This window comes from Puma concolor, chromosome D3 (genome assembly GCF_028749965.1).
Source record: "Puma concolor isolate L17-30 chromosome D3, mPumCon1.1.hap2, whole genome shotgun sequence".
NCBI lineage: Eukaryota > Metazoa > Chordata > Mammalia > Carnivora > Felidae > Puma > Puma concolor.
This window is the reverse complement of record NC_141678.1, coordinates 58,844,359-58,866,790: the sequence shown is the minus strand read 5'-3', so window position 1 is coordinate 58,866,790 and position 22,432 is coordinate 58,844,359. Positions and strand designations below refer to the sequence as shown.

At 53.5% G+C, this 22,432-nt stretch overlaps 1 protein-coding gene across 50 annotated transcripts in view; it reads left to right on the top strand.

The window, feature by feature from the left end:
- Positions 1–22,432, top strand: part of CELF4 (CUGBP Elav-like family member 4) — a 298,102-nt gene that overhangs the window by 59,395 nt on the left and 216,275 nt on the right. For all 50 annotated transcript variants that reach the window (XM_086682824.1, XM_086682840.1, XM_086682838.1 and 47 more), the window contains exon 2: positions 16,828–16,910. In XM_086682824.1, the coding sequence (XP_086538950.1) occupies positions 16,828–16,910 (83 nt within the window). The remainder of the gene's footprint in view (positions 1–16,827; positions 16,911–22,432) is intronic.

Here is a 22,432-nt window from a genome sequence, read left to right as displayed (position 1 = left end):
TTTGTCTTGTGAGAAAGAGCTCTTTCAAGAATCCTCTCCTCTCCCTGCCCCAGGAAGCCACTCTCCTAGACCCAGTGGGGTTCTCTGTGAGTCTGGTTGCTTCACTGGAGAGGAAGGCTGAGCTCTGGTGTCACTCATCCATCCTGGATGGGGGAGGACGGGGACAGCAGTGTCCTGAATGGGCATGAGACAGGGGCCTGGAGGGAGACAACTGACATCTGAGTAGCACTCAGGCTTTCCTACTGCCTGCTCCTTTGAAGCCCATGCCGCACCCTCACGTAGGGAAACTGGGGCAGCAATCATCACAGCCATCATTTGATGGATGGAGAAACTGAGGACCAGAGAGGTGGAGGGACGCACCAAGCTTTGGTGGCAGAAGTGGCACTAGACAAATTACAGGATCTAGGAGAGGCGACTTGTTGGCAGGGGTCCTGGTTGGAGGGTCCCAGGGCACACAGCTAGGCACGATGCAGAGGGGGCTCTGCCAAGGGAGGGCACAGCTCTTCCATCAACTGGGCAAGGCTGGTACAGAGTGTCGTGACCCTAGCAGGCTCTGAGGGCCTCTCTGGCTTTGTTGGCTGGAGTGCTTGCTCTGGGCAAATGGCCAGTGGTCATGAGAGCTCATTGCGCCTGCTCTGGGCCTTAGGAAACCTCAGGGGAAAATTCTTCTGTCCTTTGATACAAGTGCTCCTGGAACAGAGGCTGAGCGTTCAGCCCTGGGCTGACCTTTGAGGCACAGGGTGGGCAGAGGCAGGCACTGTTCCCAGAACGATCCCAGGGGAGTCAGAAGGGAGAGAGCGCAGTGTCTGGCCTTTGGACACAGATCCACGTGTTTAAAGCCCAGCCCTGCCTCTTCTGAGGCAGTGAATGGCCATGGACATCCTGCCTGAACCCTCTGAGCCTCAAGCTTGTCCTGGGGGATATGAAGGAGAGGGTGTCTACCTTGCAGACACGTGGCGACACACCGGGCAGGACCTGGTGCTGTGACGCTCTGTTCAGCCCCGTGCTCACCCTTCCCTGGAAGCTGATCCATAGGCTCTGAAGGGGAAGTGGGCAGAGCAGGCCCCCTTGCCGGGTGCTGGCACAGGCCTTTAGAGTTCACAATGGAGGGACTGGAGGGGTCGGGAAGTGCCGCCTGACAGAGCCGGGCTGTTGTCTGGTCCCTGGCAGATGAGCGGGAACTGGCCAGGCAGAGGGGTGGAAGGAGGCCATCCTCAGTGAGACGAGACAGAGTGCCCAGGCATGGGCTGGGGCCTGCAGGGTGGTTGGGGAGGCACAGGTAGGGAAGCAGGCAGTAGAACCTGGAGAGGCCAGCAGGCTGCCACAGGTGCCCAGCGGTATCCAGGGGTGCAGTGGGGGCTCTGGACACGCTCAAGCAGCCAAGAGCAGGTACTGGCCTTGTACTCTGGCACCTCCTCCTGGGCCACTGCACTGTCTTATGAGACACCCTGTACCACCTTTCCAGAGAGAGCTGATTACACCCTTTCTGTAAAATGAAGAGCAGAAGGAAGAAAAGAAGCGAGCCCTCTTCTCCTCCCCCTCCCTCCCTCCCACTCTCCCCGAGTCCCCCCTCCCTCCCCACCTCCCCGCCTGCTCTTGCTCCCTGTTGCTAAGTAGATGGTAGGTTTATTTGCGGCTGTCGGTTCCCAGTAGAAAAATTTCGTCTTGGAGAGCCGCCTGGATGGGAATGGCTTCAGCGCTGATTTCATGGAGAAGGTCTGTGCAGTAATTAGTGTTCATGGGGGAGGAATTGGACTGGCAGGCTCCCAAGAAAACTACTCCCCAAAAGTTAGCTCGAGTCCAGAGGGCTACATCAAATCCAATTCCAGAGTGTGCGTCGAGATCGCTATATATAGACCTGCAGACGAAAACAGGCAGCGAGGTGGCGGCGCGAGGTTCAGGTTCACAGGGAGATTGGTCATGGGAGGCAGAGGCAGCCTGAGTCTCTGAAGCCAGGGACCATGTCCTCACTGATGGCTGCTGCTGCCCACTGAGCCCTGCACTGCCCCTTCCAACCCCAGCCAGCCTGGAACACTCTGCAGGAGATGGGGAAGGACAGAGGTGCAGGGAGGGAGGGGCGGGGAGAGTGGGCTAGCCCCTTGCCAGCCCAGTGTGTTTCTAAGGAGCACACCATTTGATTGTAAATGCCTGCTGCCCTTCCTGGGTCCCCACACAGAGCACACTCACTTTGATCACTAGGAATAACCCCTGCTTCTTCCTCTCCACCTCTGTCAAGGCTCCAGGGGGCATTCCCTGCCTCCACAGGGGGCCCCTTCATCACCCATTCTGTCCCTGGCTTCCCCGGGGCCTCTGCTGTGGGAAGCATGGTCGCTGGGCCACATACCACTTTTCGAGGCTTCCTCTGTGACCCTCTCTCCCCAGCCCTTCCCTGTGCTGGCTACCAAGGGTCTGGATGCCATCTTCCTCTCCTCTCCTTCCCTTCCTCCCCAGGACAGGACTGGGCAAAGAGCCCCCTGGACCTGAGAAAGGATTGAGGGCAGTAAGCCTCAGAGGCCGCCCATGGGCTGTGGTGGCAGGGTGGGTGGAGGGGGTGGGCGGGGGGGGGCTCCCACTGTTCTACTTAGGTCTTCAGAAACCAGTAGAATCAGGATTAAAATCCAGAACTCTGATTCTTCCTTTCCATTTTCATCCCCCAGAATTTTGCCAGAGCCAATCTGATGCTCAGGTCAGGATTTTACAGACAAGGAAGCTGAGGTCCCCAGAAGGCCAGGGGCTTGCCAGAAGGGTCCTGTCCTGGCCTCTCATCCAAGTGGCAACTTTCAGCCCAAGATCTTTTCATACTTCTGTGCAGCAGGGGCCTTTGCACCCAGGGTCTCCCTCTGTCTGCATTTCTGCCTTTCCTGCCTCCAGTCCTACACTCCAGTCCTGCACCTTCTGGTCTCAGCTAGCCTGGCCTCTGGGCCATAGCCCCCATTTCTGGTGCCTTGCAATTCACAGGGTGTGTAAAGCCAGGAAGGGGCCTCTGTACTCAGCCTCAGATGAACGCCACAGCTGCCTGGGAGCAGAAATGCCAGGGGGGAGCACCAGCAGCCACACCTTTTGTTACCCCCGCTGTCCGGCTTTCCCCTTCTAGGCCTCAGCTCCCCTAGCTGGCCTTCTTGGCCATGAGGTCCAGTCAGCTCAGCCAAGACAAAGCAGAGTTCTAAAGGAAATTTCTAGGAAGCTGAGAGAAAGGATAAAACCTGGGGATACAAAGACCAAGCCATGGCCAGCTGTGGGAGTCAGACCCATCATGGGAGTGATAATGTCAGGCCTCAGGTTGGCCCTACCTGGCACAGCTCATGAAGCCTCTTGGGTCCCTCACTCCTTCCCACCCTCAGACCCTCTGTGAGAACAGACAATAGAACCATGCACACCTCTAGGACACGTGAGCGTTTCAGACCTGTGCCTCCCTCTCCCTGTAGACCTGGTCACTGCCCACCATCTGCCCAGCCAGGGGTGGGGATCCTGGATGGACTTGACCTCCACCTGCTCACAGTAATCTCTTCCTGTTCCCTTCATTTGATGCAAATCCTTAGAGATGCACCTCTGCCTGCTGATTTTCTCTGCTTCCTACACATTTCATCCACCCAGTGTCTGCTTGCTCCCTCCCCCTCAGGCTGCACTGGGTCCTCCGGCCCTCTCAGAGACGTGCTCTCCACACTCAACCTGGGAAGCCAGGCGGGGACCTGGAGTCCAGTTCTCTCAGTGACCAGCTGTGTGTTCTTGGGATGATCGCTTCACCTTGACCCAGAGACACATGCATTTTTTTCCTCCTCAGTAAAAGAACAGAGTACACTTCCTCCTCCTCCCTCCCTCCTGTTCCACTCATCCATTCACTGACGAATGTATGCTGACACCCACTTTGTGCCAGGACTATGCTGGATGCTGGGGACACAGACTCATGGGTAGGAATAGAAAACCCATTTCACAGAAAAGGAAACCGAGGTCCAGAGAGATCTGGTGACTTACTGGAGGCCATTTAACTGTCAAGAGATCACTTTCAGTAGACATTCTAATGCCGAACCAGTGTCCGTCCTTCACCCTGTGCCTCCTGTGACCACACCACGCCCTGTGCTAGGAGTGGTGCAACAAGGGTCCACAGCAGATCGGGCCGGCCCTGCCACATTCGGGCTCTCACAGAGGCCTCTTCAGGAGTCAGTGAGTAACACAGATGTGTTCACTTCCATTCCCTCCCGCGAGGGCATCAGATTCCATGTGCACCCTGCAGGGTCTGCCCATCCCTGACTGTCCCATCTCAGCGCCACTAAAGACCTCCACTCCTCCTGACCGAGGACCCCCCCTCCTCTGCCCAGCCCTTGCAGCCCACATTCCCAAGCTTTAACAATTCCTCTCACAAAAGAAACAATTGACACTGAGGTGCCTCTTTGGGGAAGCATGAAGCCAGCTCTTTGTCACTCAGGTCCCCGCCAGCTCATTACTGCCTCCTGTCATTAGCATATTAGATACACGAGGTAAACACACTGGCATCTTAGACTCTCGGTGCAAACCGCAGCGCTCTGAGCCCCCAGGGTGCTGGCCTGCTGGAGAGCAGGAAACAGACAAGGTCCCTGTCCTGATGAGTATGTATTGGGGTGGGGAGGTTATATCAAGTAAAATGTGCAGGTCCCATACAGGGGAAGCAGACAACACCAGACAGCGTAAATGCCCGTGCTGTTTTTCACACTATAGGGTGTCTTTAACATCACATCGCCACTGCTGCTCCCGACAGTGGTAGCAGTGGTAATCTCCCCACCCCCAACATCAACTAGTTAGATGCCAGGCACTCTGCTGGATGCCCATGACCCCAGCAGGTAGGGGTCACTGTCTCCATTTCCCGTGTAAGGAACCTGAGGCCCGGGTTGAGGTGGGGGGCTACATAAACTACCTAAACTGCCCGGGGCTTCCAGAACAAGGCAGAGGCTGTCAGAGCCAGACCCACCTCCCTTAGAGGCTGCAGCCCTTTCCCAGGGGTCCAGATGTCCTGCTGATGGAAACAACCGGGCCACCAGGGTTAAATGGCTTTCCCAGAGGCACCAGCTGGCTGGTGACAGAAACCATGGGGTCAGATGTTACCTTGTTTAGGGATGGGGGAAAAAATGGTATATCCTGGAGTAGTCGGGAATGGGAATTAAATAGATGGACAAGAGAGAATATGGGATTCCAGCCATGAGAGAGAAAAAGAAAGACAGGAAGGAAGTGGGGGAGGGGAGAGCTGCACTGATTTCCCCCCACCCTGGGCAGAGCCAATGATCCCCCTCCAGGAGGTGCCAGAGCCCAGGATTAAGGTCACACACTCTACAGGAGGCTGCCCCACCTCACAGCCCAGCTCCTCCAGGGACCTGGCCACAGGCCCAAGCAAGTCTTTTGTTTTTGAGTGCCTCCATTTCCTACCTATAAAATGGGGATGATTATAGTACTATTCCATAGCTATTATATTAAATGATTCGATACACGTGAAGCACTTAGACCAACTACCAACAGATAACTAAACATCAGTATTTGCTGTTATCATTTGTGCCACCAACAGACAAGCCCTCCACAAACCTCAACTTGGTAGGCGTGCATATACGTCACGTAGCCCTGAAGTTTATTTACCAGGGGTCTCCTTTATGCCTTTTATCATCTGGAAAATGGTGGGCTATCAATAAATCAATTGATATCAGTTGATATCAATATCAATTCCAAGTTGTGGAATGAATGAATGAATGAATGAATCATCTTTCACTCGCCCACGGATGACAGTACCACCTATCCCAGTCACTAAGTCCTAGCCTTGCGCACCCATCGGTAAATTAGGTAGTTCAATCCTCTTTCTTGGTGGGCTCTGTGGAATGTGGGTAAGACTCTGGGAAGAGGAGAAATCGAGCTGAATACCAGGCTTTGTCCACCCGCCATGGGTCACCTTCCCCATTGGCCAATTGCCTCTTACCCACCTTGGGCGCTCCCAAGGAGAGCAGTGAATGGAGGCTGAGTGCTCTGACCCTTCCCAGGACTGGGGCCAGCTGACTCTAAAGCAAAAGCTAGAGCCTCTTTCCCTCTTAAAATGTGAGCAACTACTTCTGCCAGGGCTCAGAGAGCTTGAGGGATTAGCTCACGGAAGCCAGCAACCCAGTCACATTTGCTAACTACTTCTTTGCTGCGGCCCTCAGGTTAAATATTGCTAAATGCCTATGATTGAACCTATCCTATTGATGTTGGGTGAAGCCCAAAGCCTGGCCAGAAGAGTAGCTTAAGTGGCCGAGATCATGAGGGAAAGACAACCCTCCACCAAGAACTGGACCATGGCCTGCCAGGACTGTGTGAGATTGTTTTTCTGCTTTTAAAAAGAAAATCACATTTTCGAAACATTGATCTTGTAATATGGGACTCCTGGCTATTGGTCTTTTCAAAATAGCCTGTCTTGGATGCTGAGGTTGGAATTTCTTGGTTGGTGTGCTTCTATTTTTGTTGTTGTTGTTGTTGTTGTTGTCGTTCTTTAAGTGGATTAGGGGCTGTTAGAAAGGAGCCAGGAGAGAGAGGCGAGATTAATTCACCTCACCTGGAAGGTCCTGAGTGCCGGAGTGTGATCAAAGTGGAGCTGGCCTGCCCTCCCTTCCGATTCTCAGCAGCTCGGCCACTCTTATGAAGCTCCCATCCCGGGACTTGTTTGAGGATGGACAGGACAGGCCCAGCCAGTGAGCTGTGGTCTACTGGGGAGACAGTTTCTGTGGACGAGAATAGCAGAAAACTCTGTTCAACCAAGCCCTTGCTTTTATGTTTTAGACACTTGGACATAGAAGAACTCATTGGAAGGAGAATCGGGGAGCACTGGGAAGCTGAGGAGGACTGCAGAGGGTGGGAGGAGCTGGTAAAGGAATCCTTCCCTCACCCAAGCAGGGAGGGCATCTCAGGTGGGGAGAGGAGCCAGTGCAAAGGCCCAGAGGTGACATGGATATGCTGTGGAGAAGTGTGACTGAGAAGGGGGACAAAGGGGAACTCAACAGCCCCCTGCCTTCATCTTTTCTTTCATGGGAGAAAGGAGTCAAGAGAGGCTGATGCCCAACCACACAAGGACATCATGGGCTAGAGAGCTGCCTTTGTGAATATGCCAGGGATAGCCCAGGCTGGCAGCCGGGGGCTTCAGGAACATGCCAAGAAGGGATTCCTCCACATTTCCCTCTGCATGGGGAAGGGGGTTCTATTGGGGAAAATGACTCCCACCTTAATTTAGCTGGACCAACCACCACGTAAAGCTCCAACAAAAGGCATTCTATGCAATTCAACAAGCATCCGCTGAGCTTCCTCTGTGGGCATGAGACACACACACACACACACACACACACGACCCGGCTAATGCTGGAGGCTACTGAGGGGCTCAGATCCTGCACCATGTCATTTCCATACACTGAGGAGCTCAGCATGTCAGGCCAGGGGTCAGCAGTGTGGCTGAGGTCAGCCAACAAAGCTGCCTAGTTGTAGCAAGATGGGAGAAAGGCAAGAGGGAAAGGCAGTTGCAGGCAGGCAATGGAGATGGGAGCACAGAGGACAGAAGTGGTCTGGGGCAGGATTACCGTTCTTCTCCCGGACCAGTTGAGATGGCCTTGCTTACTCCGAGGCCCTGCCTACTGCATCCCACCATTTAGGGATGGGCTGCATCATGCCAAGGGGGCCCCTGAGAGCCCCTTCCACTGTGGGACTGAGTAAGCTGGCTGTCCATTCCCACTGAGTCATGCCTGTCTTCTCTGCAGGTGCTCCCTGTTCTGAGAAAATTCAAAACAGGAAGATCTAAACTCCCCAACCAGGTTGATTAGAAGTGAACACAGTTCAGTTTCTCTGCTTTAGCATTTATCCTGGTCTTTGTGAGAGTAACGGATACCCCACACGCATTTCAAATCCAATGTGGATTCTCACATAGAGCCTCTGTGGAGGAGCCCATGGCCTGACTCTGACATTGGAGAGGGCAATGGGGGTGGAGGGAGGTCCGGTACATGTGGCCCAGTGAGGCCTGGAGAGCTCAGCCGACACCACCTGGGTCCTTGAAGGAAGAGAACAAGGTCATTCCAGAGCCCTTTACCCCAAGTGCAGGTCATGGGGTGGGTAAGGGTGTGGAGGGAGGACATCTCCCGGGAGGGCCCCCAGGGTCTAGACACTGCCCAGGGCTGTGGGAAGGAACAGGAACTGAGCCCCAAACAGCCATAAGAGGGCCTCAGGTCAGCCTCTTGCAGTTGTCAGATGCTGATTACACACGCCCCACCCACAGCCCACTCTGAGGTACAAGAATGATGAGCTCAGGGAGACAACAGCCTCACCATGGCAGGTGAGGTTCTCTGCGAAGAAAGGAACAAACAGGAGTGCTCTGCGAGCTGGCCCAGAGACAAGGCGGCCCTTCAGCTGTGGGAACGAAAGCCAGCACGTGTATCAGCGGACCAGGCTGTCCTTCTTCACCTATGGGCTGAGCCTCGGAAAGTCTGACACCTTCCCTGGGCCAGGCTCCACCACCAAGAGCTCTTTGCTGAGAGAGGGGAGAGGCCATCAGTATGTCCTATCCAGTTTTTGTCCTTTTTCACAGTGCCATGAAGATGTTGCAGCTGACACCAGACATGTAATTCTCCAGTGCTGAGGGTGTAAACAAGGGCAACTGGCAGGAGAGACACTTGGCAAAGGCCTGCCCGCCGCTCTTTGCAGCCTCTGAGGTCCAGAGCCAGTCAGGTCCCTGAGACTGGACTTACCAGGACCTGCCCTGTGCCCAGAGGAAGAGAAAGAGAAAGAGAAGGCCGGGCCCGTTCCCTGGGGCTTCCTAGTGTAGGTCTGAGGAGATCCCGACCCCCTAGCTTTGTGCCCATCTCTGTCTTGTGGCCACCAAGGGCAGGAGCACTGAGAGAAGTCAGAGACACACTTAGGGTCACAGTGATCCAGGGCCACTTCCCCATGTCATGCAACCGTTAACTCTGAGAAACTCTTGACTAGACCACCGTGCTCTCCTCTGGGGTTTCCTGTTTGAAGAGAGTTGGCACAGGAGGGCAGTGCTGAGCCCCAACAGGGTGAGGGCCCAGGGTGGAGTTTCAGCAGTGAAGGGCCTTGAAGAGGAGAGCAGGCCCGCAGCCCTAACGTGGTGGCTGAGGGTGTCATCTATCTCCCCCGCCTGTGGAGAGGCCTGTCATCCCCACCTGCCCAGCCCCCTCTGAGGAAGATGGATGGCTCCCGCCACCATCAGGAGCTTGAGCCGAAGGGCAGATGTCCCAGACCCTCTCCCACAACCCCTGCTTCCCCTGCAGCCAGCCATCTCTCCCCAGCATTTCAGCTCACTCATTCCCAGGCAGGGGCAGAGTGAAGTTTAGCAACCACTGTATTCAATGATGTCGGTCTCTGGGAGGAGAAGAGGACCTCGGAGTTAGCAGTTCCCATAGCGGCGCATCTCCACGTGCACAAATACATAAATGCCAGGCAGACAGAGATGTGTATTCTGCCAAGGGTGAGGGGCCATCGCTCAGGGCTTTAAGGGATGCTGAGGTCGGTGTGGTCAGGGAAATCTGTTTGGAAGAGGGGAGGCTAGGTCACTCCTACAAGGACGTGTGGGCTCCGAAGGAGAGAGGCACGGCAGAGGCAGCAGGGAAAGGATGGTCAGGCTTGGGCTCACCCCATGGAGGCAGAGATGCAGGAGGAAATCAGAGTCATGGACGTGGCTGGGAAGTCACTGTCTTTCCCCTAGGGAGGAAAGAGAACCACAGGAACTGCTAGAATACCAGCAGGGAGAACTCCTCTGGACAAGGAGGGGAGAGGGAATGAGGTCTAGGTAGAAAGGACGGGGAGGCTGGAGCAGCCAGGACAGGTCCGGGGAAGATGGCAGGAGGATCACCCAGTGTCTGGGCACTGGCCAAGAAAGGTAGAGACAGTGTTGTAGTCCCATGGGTTCTTTCTCCTGCCTGTCACCAGGCCCTGCTGAGCCCCAAGGGCCCATTCTCAAGGAGCTCAAGGATTAGATGAACAGACAAGGCCCACCCTTAGGGCAGGCCGTGGGTAGGGGCAGCCACATAGGAATCAAAGGTGAGATCGCGGTGGCCCAGGTAGGTGCATTGGGCGCCACAGACCTAGGGACCCAAAGAGGTGGGTCCTGAAGAAGGTGCAGACCCGGGGCAGGCACAGAGCAGGGAGAACACTCCCAGAGGAAGAGCATGTACACGAGGAACTGTATCTCCCACACGTACGGAGGAAGGGGACATTTCTCCAGAAAGCTCCAGAGAGGCCACCCTTGCTCACCCAGACCACGGGGGACAGGAACTGGATTATGGGGTAAGGAGGAGGGGATGGATTGGGCCTCAGAACACCCGAAGCCCTCTTCTCTGGGAGGCTGGCAGATGTTCCTTCTCTCCTTCCCTCTCTCTATCCACCCCCGGGGATCTGCCTTAATTTCTCTGCAGCAGGGCCCGTATCTGTTCCTCTGGGTGATTCTCAGCTGCAGCCTCAGTGAGAATCACTGAGGGGTAGTGCCCCGAGGATGGGATTTCAGGAACTAGGCAGGTCTGTGGGTGGAGATCTGGGGCAGAGTGGGGGGTGTCCTGGACCTCCCAAGAAGATCACATTGAACAGGGAGCCCCTCCTTGACCCATTGGTCTGGCTGGTTGGTGGGTTTCCTGCTCCCTTCCCTTGCCCATCCCTCCCCATGCCCTAGCTTCCTCTCACTTCCTCCAGGCCAGCCAAGCACAGGCCCTGAAGGATCTGATGTTTTATTAAAGTCCAGATCTTCCTATTCTAGGGCCACCTTCCTCTGGCTAATTCTGTAATTCAATTAGTGGGAAGCCAAGGCCCGGCTTGGTGGGAGGAGGGAGCTCATCTGGAGCCTTCCCTTCTGTGATGATTACACCCCAGGCTTCAGCCCTGCTTGGAGTTGGGCAGGAAATTGTACTTCCTTCACTTCACCATGACAAGGGCCTTTTATCCCCGCACACGGGGGCTTTGTAAATTACTGCCATCTCGCGCAATTAATTCTGCCGGGCTGTGTTTTTCCCCCACATGGGAGAGGGCACTCGCCTACCTTCTCAGGAATCAGCGATGCCCCGTTGCACCATTATCCACAGGCTGCTCTACTGGAGAGGGGTGTCTGCCACCCCGACCCGCACCCCAGCCTGGTAACACCCTCCTGCCATCACCAGCTCTGCCTGTCTCCCTGTGGCTCCCTGGTTCTGGGGCTCCTTGTGAACCTCTCCCGATCACACCCTTCTCCTTCCTTCCGGTCCTCCTCTGGGCTTCCTGCTCTCTCTTTGGTGCCAGGTGTCTCTCCTTCTCCCACCACCCCCTCGGGCTCTCTTGGTCTCCCAGCCCTCGGACACCTCAGCTAGAAACTCAGCTCTCCACTTACAAGCCCTCATCTCCGCCCTCACAGAGTGGACAATCTATTCAGAGACAAGACGAGAAACTGATAAATAGGAGGGACAAGTAAATAAGTATGGTGAGTGGGAAGAGGTTAAATGGCAGCATGGGGAGGAGTGAGTGGAGGCCAGTGTTCGTGCACATGGCAGAAGTGAGAGCGGCAGAAGAGAGGCAGGTCGGTGTGAACCCGGACACGTGGGCATGGCAGCCACCTTGTGCACAGAGCCCAGGCCATCAGCTGCTGCTGGCAGCACTGCCTTGTGACTTTTCTCAAAGTATGACATCTCTCTGCCCTCACTCCCACCCCCAATCATTTCCAAAACCTGTCCCTGCTCTGCCGGGTTGCACTTCTATTCTGCTCTGGTCTGTGGTTCAGGAGGATGGGAGACTGAGGGGAGGAGCTGGCGCTGGGGAGCCCTCCCTCCAAGACAGTGGGACAGGAAAAGTGGGAGCTGAGCGGAGAGGTCATACCTCATTAGAGATTCCCGAGTCACTTCTGCGCTTCCCACCTCAGAGACTGCATCCGCGTCACTGGGCTGAATGGGAGAACTGGAGGGCAGAGTTGGCGAAGCTCTGTGCTTTGTCCATCACGGACTCCATCCCACAAACCTCAGCTGCTGGAACTCAGGACCAGAGGCCCAGGATGAACACCATTCACAGTTTGCTGGAGGGAGGGAATCTGCTTCGGTTCCCGAGCTTGAAGGAAGCTTTGAGATCGGGACATAGCTGGACTCTTAAATGATAATTTCTCTCATGAAGAATTTGCCAGGAAGCTGATGCCCAATGCTCTTTGTCCCCTCAAAACGGACTGTGGGTCTGGCCTACCCAGTTGCACCTACTCCATTTTCATCCTATCCTCTTTCAGCAAAAATCTTCTTTAAAGTTAATTGTGCAAGGGATGCATGAATACACTCTGGTGTCACAATGTGTCGATCAAACCAAAAAAAGTTAACGTTATGAGAGACATGCCCCACCTTCCCCCGTACTCCCTGTTTTCAGCTTGGTGTGACACCTTCTAGACTTTGTGCCATGGGGTAAATACAGATTTCGGTGCATATGAAACTAATGGAATATGTCTCCATTATGCATATGTGATGTGTGCTATTTTGCAACTTGCTTTTGCCATCTGACTGTGTCTTCCCACGCTGGTCCATTTAGGACCATGCCACCCTTTTAACTGCTGTAGAGTATTCCCCAGTTGAATCACGAAAGCACCTGAACGCTGAGAGACCTTTAGGTGGTTTTCAGTTGCCGTGCCATTCCGAACAGTGGACTCTTGCTCTCTCTGTGAGCACAAATAGGAGAACACCTGTAGGGCCAGGTCAGGGAGGGAATGCTGGGCCACAGCCCCGTCCCTGGGAAAGATGTTCCCTTCTCAAGGTTCACAGCCTGGTCTAGCCTCCTCTCCCATGCTCTGTTGGCTCAGTAGGCAGAGAATCCCATTTCCTGAAGAGTCTGTGAATTCCCAAGAGGCATCACCAGGTGTGTTTCTGAGGATACCTCAGCACGTCACAGGAGAGTGAGCATGACAGCTTTGGTGGCTGCTGAGCCGAGGCCCCCGCACCACCCTCAAAGCTGGGAGCCCCCCCCCTCCACTCCTGTGAGGAACAGCAATGAGCAACAGGAAGTCAAATCTAACTTTTCTGAGTGGGGGTTCTGTGTGTACCACCCCCTTTCCCTACACATGAGAGGCCGGCACGTGTCCAGTGGGTGAGGCTTGGGCACCCTCTTCTCCCCTGGCCACCCTGAGCGCCACCTCAGCCTCCACCTCAGGGTGCCCGCCGTGCTCTGCAGGACGCTGTGATGGCAAATTGTCCTCCTGAAGCCACCCCCTCCCTGCCAAGCTGCCATCCCCCCAGGCCTCCGCCCTCAGCAAGGGAGCAGATGCAGTCCCTTCATGCAAGCTGGAGTCAGCGGTTAATATCTGTTTATCCATATCTGCTTCTTTAAAAAGAGCCATAGTGAGACGTGGCATTGGACTGGCTGGAGAGATCCCTTGAGAAGAGCCAGGTGGGGGCTCCTCTCTATAAGCCTCTATAAGGCTGGTCACTCCTGGCAGAGGTGCAGAGAGACGGAAGGAAGGACTCTGCCCTCTGACCTCCTGACCACCAAAGGGGGGCTTATGTTTATGCCGTGTTCTACAGTTAGACAGCGCTGCGGAGGTTGTTGGTACTCTTTGACTAATAGGTCTCCCTATTTGAGGGGGATTACTCTCCCTGTTTGTAGATGAGGACAATGGGGTTCAGAGAACAATCAGTAAGTGACCCTTGGCTGGTAAGGGTATCCCCCGAAAACAGCTTCCTGTCTGGAACCGTGCATCAGTGATGGCTTTACGGGAGAAAGCAGGGGAGTGACAGTAACCAGAAGGTCTGACGCTGGGGAAATGGGCTCAGAAAGCCTTGGAGACAGGAGGCCTCCCAGCAGGGACCACCTATCACCTCTCAGGGGCAACCTAGTCCCCCCACCACTATGGAATGCCAGCATGCCTCAGTGTCCGGCACTGCTTCCCTGCCCCCCTCCTACTGGCCCTGCAAAAGTTGCCAGAGGCGGGGATTCAATGCTCTTGACAAATATGTATTGAGATCCTGCCCTGCTGTGGGGCCTTGAGAACGAAGCAGGAATAGGACAAAAGCAAGTCCCTGAACTCCCTTGCAGGTTGGGAAAACTGACAATCAAGGAACAAACATGTAATGTTAATAGCTCAGTGGGGAGGAGTGCCAAAGAGAAGAGTAAACAAGGCAAGGGGTCAGAGAGTAAGTGTGTGTTGGGGAAGGGTATTGTGTGAAAGGAGGTCAGAAAGGGCATCTCTAGGTCACATTTAAGCAGAAACCTGAGGGGAGTGAAGGAGCAAGCCATGCATATAGGGGGGTAAATGTGGTTCCAAAAGTCCTAAGGCAGAGTGTGCCCTGCAGGGCTGAGAAACAGGAAGGAGGCAAGGGGGTGAGCAAGAGGAAGAATTGAAGGAGGTGAGGTCAAGGGTGGAGATGTTAGGGAGGGTCACATGGAGTCTGGGGGGGTCCCTCAAAGATTCTGATTGACAGAGCCTGTGAGCTCTCCCAAAAATGTGGCAGAAATTCCTAGAAGCTGGAAAAAAGCAACAGATTCTTTCTTTCTTTCTTCTTCCTGGGATCCTTCCCTTGTTATCCTGGGTCATAACAATGTGGTCATTTTCTCCACCTCATCTTCCTTCCCCCTCCACTTCCTCCCCTTCCTCCCACCTCTTCTTACTCCTCCCTGTACCATCTCCTCCTTCCACCTTCCTCCTCTTCTGGTTCTTCCTTCTCCTCCCTCTCCACACCTGCCCCTGACCTTGTCCCTAGCTGGCTTGCCTGCATGCAGTGAGACAGTGGCTGCCTCCCAGTTGCAGGCAGGCACAGGCAGAGGACAAGGCCAGGGAAGGGACAGGAGGAAAGAGGCCCCCAGAGACGCAGGCAGCAGCACGAGGGACAACGTCATGGGGGCCTCTGACCGCTATTCATTTCAGTCCCCTGGTGTCTCCATCAATAACCGTCTGCCAGGACCAGGGGGAGGAGTGGGGAGGGGGGGGAGAAGGCAGGGTGACCTGGGTCTGGATAGGGAGGGATGAGATGGGAGTGGGGGAGAGGCTTCTTGGAACTCACACCTCCTCTCAGCCTGGCGCAAGAGTTGGAGGTGGGGAAGGTACAGAGCCTACAGGTTGCTGAGAGTTTCTGCCTCCCAAGTTTCTCTCCCTGTTTCCTCCCTCCTATCTTTATGTCCCCTTTGCACCTACATTCCCTTCCATCTCCTCTCTGAAACCAGGAGGGGAAGGGAGTCGGAACTAATTGCTACACTGGAAGAGGAGGAAGGGGTTTTTACTGGGTGATGGAGGAGAAAGGAACTGTGGAGGATTCTGGGAGTACTCTGTGCCAGGGCACCAAGAAGCCAGAGCAAGCCTGGTAACAAGGGTTGGCATAGGCACCACCAGCCTGCAGACCTCATAGGAAGAGGGCCCGGGCCACAGGGCCTGGCACACAGTGGGTACTTGAGAAGTAGTTAACAAATGGCCATGAGAATGACCAAAGGGCCAGCTGTGTGTGGTCAAGAAGTGAGATTGGCTTGAGATGGACTGGACAAGTCAAGACGGGCTGCTTGGTGTCAGTAGAACTTGATCAGATTCTTGGAAGATGGATGGGTTTGGAAGATGGGAAAATGGGGAGAAAAGAGCATGAGAACAAAGCAAGGGGGGCAGTGGAGGGAAAGGAGACAGTGAAACAAGGGAGGAGACAGCCTGGAGGGGGCCATCTCTGGGGCTTGAGTGACTTTAGAAAATCTGAGGTAACAGTTCCCCAGGAGACTCAAGCCTTCTGTTGGCCAAAGTTGACTTTCTGACTTCCCCCATGGCCCAGGTCTTGTAGGCCTCTGAGGCCATACTCGGCCACATCTGCAGGCAGAGGAAGAGGCCCCTAACACGGGGCAGTTTGAGGGAACTGCCCGAGAAACTCTCCCACTAGCAAGCATGCTCTTTGCTTTGTCACCATGCCTGAAGGGCCAGCATTAAAAAGTCACCCCTTGAGTTAGGTACGTTGTTCTGTAAAATCCAGATTCCCTGGTGAGGCACCGTCAGAGTCACTCAGGGGGAAAACTACACTGGAGTGACCTTGGAGACCACTGGGTCAACCCTCTCAGTTCACACCCGAGGAGACTGAGGCCACAGAGGGAACAGCATTTGCCAGGGTCACCTAGAGAATTAGAAGCACAGCAAAAGCAGGCCTCAGGTCCAGTACTGCGCATTGGTGGGCTGGACATGCCCAAGAAGCCCTTTGACTAGGAGCGTTTTGAAGATATCACTGTACATGTGATGACAGGGGACACATGGATAGCCCCATTCACTTTATTAGCACAACCAGGCCTGGGGTCCTCCCTACAGATGGAGACTATTCGGCAGACCAGGAAGGTCCCTCCTTCATCCCTCATAGAGCAGCCGGCAGCACTCCTAAGGGGCCAGAATGAATTCATGGTCAAACGTGACTAGAGGTACTGAGGGTGAGGGCTGGAAGCTGCCCCTTCAGGGAGGTACTGGGGCTTGAGCTGAAACGGACAGAACAGCACCCTGGGGAGGAAGGAGGGAGAAGGCCGAGCTAGCGCCTGAGGCATCAGGGCAGAGGACAAAAAGAGACCCACGGGAAGAGGGGGCGTGGTGGGGGGGGGAAGATGCAGGGTGGGGAGACTTCAGCGAGTGAGCAAAACAAAAAAGCAACGCAAGGGACAAAAAGCCGACAGGAAAACGGAGAGGCAAGAAAGCTCGAGTAGAGTGCACAGGAGAGAGAGAGAGAGAGAGAGAAGAAGAGAGGGAGAGAGGGAGAGAGAGAGAGAGAGAGAGAGAGAGAGAGAGAGAGAGAGAGGTGGGGAGAGGGACCTAGAGCGGGGAGGGGCCCAGACTGGAGGGCGGGCGAGAGGGCGCGTCGGCGGCCCGGGGGCGCCCCACTGACCCTTCTCGGCGCTTCCTTCCCTCCCCAGGCTGCGCTTTCCTCACCTACTGCGAGCGTGAGTCAGCGCTGAAGGCCCAGAGCGCGCTGCACGAGCAGAAGACCCTGCCCGGGGTAAGTGGCGCCTGCCGAGGCGCGAGCGACGGACGCGCCGACAGGGGGCGACTTCGGGAGGCCGGGCTGCGACGCTGCTGGCCGGGGGATCGCGGGCCCGGGCGCGCGCCTGCTTTCGCTCGGGAGCTCGCGCTCCCCCCACTCCCGCCCCGCGCCCCGCGCCCCTAGAAGCCCCGAGGCGCCGCGCGGGGGAGAGAGCGCGTGGGCGCCGGTCTCGGAGCTCGCCCGGCGGCCTCCGCACTCCGCCGTCCAGGCCCGACGGAATCCCGGGCTGGGGGCGAACTCCGCCACGACCACGGAGCTGGGGCTTGGCTCCTCCCCTGGCCCTCCCGGCGCCTCCGATCAGGTCCCTGATCCGCACACTGCCCGCTCGGGCAGCCGGGGCGGAGACGCCGGGTGCCCTGGTTCCCCGGAACCCGGAGCTGCCTCCGCCGGCCCCACGGGGCCCCTGGTAGCCGGGCCGCCTGAGCACCCGCCGATAGACGTCGGACTCAGGCTGTTCCTGGGGCGGGGGTGGGGGCGGGGGCCGGGGCGGGAGGGGGCGCCTCCGCGCCCAAGCTCGGCGCCGCAAGTGAGATCACCGCGGTTTATTTAAGGAGCCAGCCCTCGTCTTTGATAAACTATCGCGCCTCGGCCCTGGTTTATAGCTTCTGTGCGGGGGAGAAGAGAATTATTTATGGCCCCCCTAACTGGGTGTGATATCAGCCATGGCTATTATCGAGGCTAGTTCATCACCATAAAATAAGAAGTGTTCCTCGGGTCAAGGGTCTGCGCGGTCTCTCCTGTGGGTTCAGAGAGATGGGGGGGGGGGGTAGATATACGGCTCACCGAGTATCTAAAGATAAATGGAAAGATGTGAGTGTTTGTGGACATAATTTAAAGAATTTACAAATATACCGTGTTTAAGCTTATACAATGGACACTGCAGGGGAGCACGTGTATTCTGTATGTATGCTCACCAGTGTTTACACATGCATGTTTACATTCTTACCAAGCAAACCTGTACGTAAACACACCTTTCCATTTCTGGCCCACAGCGGGAAAGGTTAACCAGGTAGACTGAAAATGCAACCCTGGGTCGGGACAGCCTTCCCTTGCATCAAAGATCTTTTTTTACCCATTTAGGGGAGGGGAGGGCCTTCCTTCCATTAAGACAGCTTTGTATTGTATTTTGGTACTTGTGATTGCAAAGCACGGGGCTGAGTCATCTTAATAACATACCCGCGGATGTAAATGTATGGAAATCATGCACGGCACAGGTTTTTGTGTGGAGCCTTGCTCTGGCAAGGTGGCCATTCCCCAGTTGGTTTTTTAGTGGCGCCGCTACATGCACATATATTATAGTAATTACTTTCTGGGTGCCCTCTGTAAGATGGCAGAAATATGCTCCACATCGCCCCATGTTATGTGTGAAGCATAAAGCCATATTGTAAGATAATCAAAGGCTTCTGAGAAAGGTTTGTGCTGATTAATAAAGTGTTTATGGTACTTTGTTTTGGGGGAGACTGTGATAGATATTTTAGAGCCACCCAAATGGAATAGAAAATACCACATTGTTTTTGGGAGGCTCTTCATCAGCTTGAGAGAGATTGCCAGGGAGTTTCATGATGGCTAAAAGCTGGGAATTAGATGGGGAAACAGAAAGAGAGGGTGGGAGGGACAGGCTCAGGATTTTGAAGGGGGAGAGAACGGGGACTGGGAGAATTTCAGTAGCAAGTGTGGATTGTTCAGATTCTAACATTAACTTGTGGTTGTTTATTTTACATATAATAGAATAGCTAAATGATGGAGTGTATTAGTTCTTTAATAATTTATAGAAATACTTTGATGTTGCAGTAATTACATTAAAGGTCACATATCAAAGGTAATTTGGTTGAGCAGCTGTGATGGTTTCTCAGAAGCAATCAATACCACTGTCCGTGGTGCTGATTTCACCAAGGGGCCTGCCAGATTAAAGCAGGCTTATTACCAGGCAGAAAGGCCCAGGGGAAATCAGGAGCACATTGGAGCGACGCGCCAGCCCCCCTTCCACCGATAATTAACACGGTTCCCCATAATCTGTGCTAATCCTTCATACTGGGAGATCCAGTGGCATTTTTCTGAAATCACAAAGACAAGTTGGTAAAGTTTGGGAGAAAGGACAAAAAGAAACATGAATGCATGTTGGGAGATGGGAGGGGTGAGGAGAAAACAACGGTGGAGCTAAAACATAGCCTAGAGTCCCCTTCCAGTGCCTGGAAAGCCTGTCCTTTCTTCAAAGGCCTCACAGGGAGACTCATGGCCTCAAAGACCTCATCACAATTCTCAGGAAAGGCACAGCCTACAGCAGGAGGGACAGAGAGAAAAGACAAGACTGAAGCTCAAACTTCCCAGGGCACATTGTCCCCACACACACTCACATGGAAAAAAGTGAAAAACAAAATGACCACATAAAATTATGCTTTAAAGTGGATTCCAGAAGGCAGAACTGGTGTTATTATTGTTGGTCAATTCTCTCCTTTGAGATTGGAGAAAACTTAACACTAGCAAATACAGGGACGGGACCAAGCAAAATGCTCTCACCCACCCAAATAATGGGTGTTCCCACCAATTGAGGCTGTGTCCATGGCCACCCGTTAGGTTGAGGGGGCACAGAAAGATACCTCTTCTTACTTGACCACACTAGGTGCCCCAGTGAGTGAACTCTATGTCTGATTAAGGAGAAAGAAATTGAAAAAAGAACCTAGAAAACTGGTAACCTCTGCAATTTGGGCACTTTTCCAGACTTCAAAATCCATTAAAATCAATCCATTAAAACCAGCCCTCCAGTTTCTCACTGAAAAGAAAAAGAGGGGAGAAAATAGTGCAGACAACCCATTCTGTTTCCCAGCAAGTTACAGAGCTAGCCTGTTGGCAGCAAGAAAAACAATCCCACTGTTGTCACACACACACACACACACACACACACACACACACACACACAGACACACACACATCACTATCACCAAAAACAACAACAAAACAACAGAGACAGAGCTAAAGATGTCCTCATTTGGGGACTGAGAAGGGGAGCTGACATTTCTCTTGGAGTAAGTGGAATCTCAGAAACCATTCCTCAATGGCTGTTCTTACAAGTCAGAGGTCAGTATCCCTGTGTACGAGCCTAACCAAAGCCCCTAGCATGGCTTATGGAGTCATCCCTGGATCAGTATCACATATGGATTACTGTTTTTGAGTTCAGCATGACTTTGTTAGAATGTCATCAGGGTCGTTTCGAACAGTATCTTCTGCCAGAATCTAGGCAAAGTGATCCCACTTTTCTAAACTCTTCATTTCCATCTCTTCTTCATACTTTTTTTTTAAGAGGGAGAGAGATTGAGCAGAGGAAAGGGCCAGAGGGAGGTGGAGGGAGAGAGAGAAGAAAGAGAGAGAATCTTAAGCAGGCTCCACGCTCCCATTCGGGGCTCAATCCCACCACCCTGGGATCATGACCTGAGCCATATTCAAGAGTGGGGTGCTCAACGGACTGAGCTGCCCAGGTGCCTTTCTTCCTTGCACTCTTGATCTCTTATTCCTGACCTTCTGCCCCTCTCCAGCCCACTCTCTTCCATGTACGATGTTTGTTCCACTATTTGTAGGGTATAGTCCACATGGGGCAGTTTCTCAATCCATCAACAAATATTTCCTGAGTGTGTGCCGGGCACTGTTCTAGGCATCCTGGCAGATACAGTGATTAGAAAAACTCATCCCTACCCCTCTTGGAGTTTTCCATCAAGTTAGGGACAGAAGCCACACACACGAACAAAAATATCATCAATAATACAAGACAGCGGGTTATTATAAAGTGGGTAGGGTAGACAATTGCTCAATAACAACAATTAATATTTCTTAAGCACTTATTATCTGATGGGCATGAAATAAGCATGTTATCTGCATTACCTCATTTTATCTTCACAACTACCCTATGAAGAAGATATCAAGATCATCCCCTACAGGCTTAGATTAAGAGACCCAGGCTTAGATAAAGCAATTTGTCCAAAGTCACACAATTAACAAATGGCAAGCCAGGACCAGCATCAGGTCTGCTACCCAAACCCAGGATACTTATCTCTTTTTTTAGTGTTACCTGTTGCTTTAGAGGGGACCCGGATGACCGTGGGGTATAGGAGTTGCTCAAGGGTTTTGTTCAGGATATGGGCAGGTTGGGAATAGAGAGTTGGGAGGAAGACAGCTATGTCAGATGAGAGCACTGGTCTGAGAACAGCCTGTAGACAAGGCATGCATGACAGGTCAGGAGCTGTGAGCTGGGCTGGAGAGGTCCACTCTGAGAGCTCCCTGGGACCTAAGTGTGCACAGGAGGCCTCGTGGAAGGATTCCATTCCTTAAAATAGGCCCCTGCTGCTTAGTCCTAGTCCCCCCAACCCCTGCCTTTCAGAATTTTCAGGCAATTGTCTTCAAGGAAGACCCCATCTGTTTCCAAAGTTAGAAATGTAAGGCCTCTGGGGAGAGACTCTCATTAGGAAAACCAGGCGACAAGGCCAGTAGTGGCCAGCACTTTGCTCCTCCGACAGCAGAAAGGGCTCCTCACCAGGACTGCTGAGGGGGGAGAACTGGGTTCAGTTAGCAGGAGGCCAGGAAGCAGCCAGAAGAGGGAGCAAGCAGGGAAGAGGGGAGGAGAGGGAGCTGGGGTGGGGGGTAGGGGGGGAAAAGGTGGGAGCTGTATCTGTTTGGTAAACATTAAAGTTCCAATTCACTAGTTAAAGATTGGCTTTTATGCCCTCACTCCGGCAGCCCAAGAATACAAAGCAAACCAACACACTCCTCTCTGTCTGTCTCCCACCCCTAGCCCTGGATTCAGCCCAGTAGATAAGCAACATCACTGCCATCACACCTCTGGACTCAGGTCTCTATAACTCGGGACCTGTCATTTCCATGGAAATTCAGTGTGACCTTCTTGGAGTGTACCAGGAAAGATTTAAAATGAAAAATTAAAAAAAAAAAAAAAAGAAATAGAGGTGCCTGGCTAGCTCAGTTAGTAGAGCCCACTTTTTCTTTTTTTAGCTTTATTTTTATTTATTTTGAGAGAGATAGAGAGCAGGTGAGGGAGGGGAGAGAGAGAGAGAGGGAGACAGAATCCCAAGCAGGCTCTGAGCTGTTGGAGCAAAGCCCAATGCAGGGCTTGAATTCATGAACCCTGAGATCATTACCTGAGCCAAAATCAAGAGTCAGACACTTAAGTGACTGAGCCACCCAGGTGCCCCAAGCACACAACTCTTAATCTCAGGGTCATGAGTTCAAGCCCCAAGATGGGCATGGAGCCTACTTAAAAAACAAAACAAAAACAAAAACAAACAACCTTCATTGGATTTCTGGCCCCACTGGCTCAGGATGCCTCTATCTTTGTCCCTCTTCCCCGCTTTCCTTTGCCCAAGTCCCAGCTTGTCTCCCATTCTTTCTCTTTCTCTCTTTTCTTTTTATGCCTGGTTCCTCCTCCTTTCTCTCCCTTCTGGTCATTTTTCTCTTCCTCTTTTCCCCTTTCATTT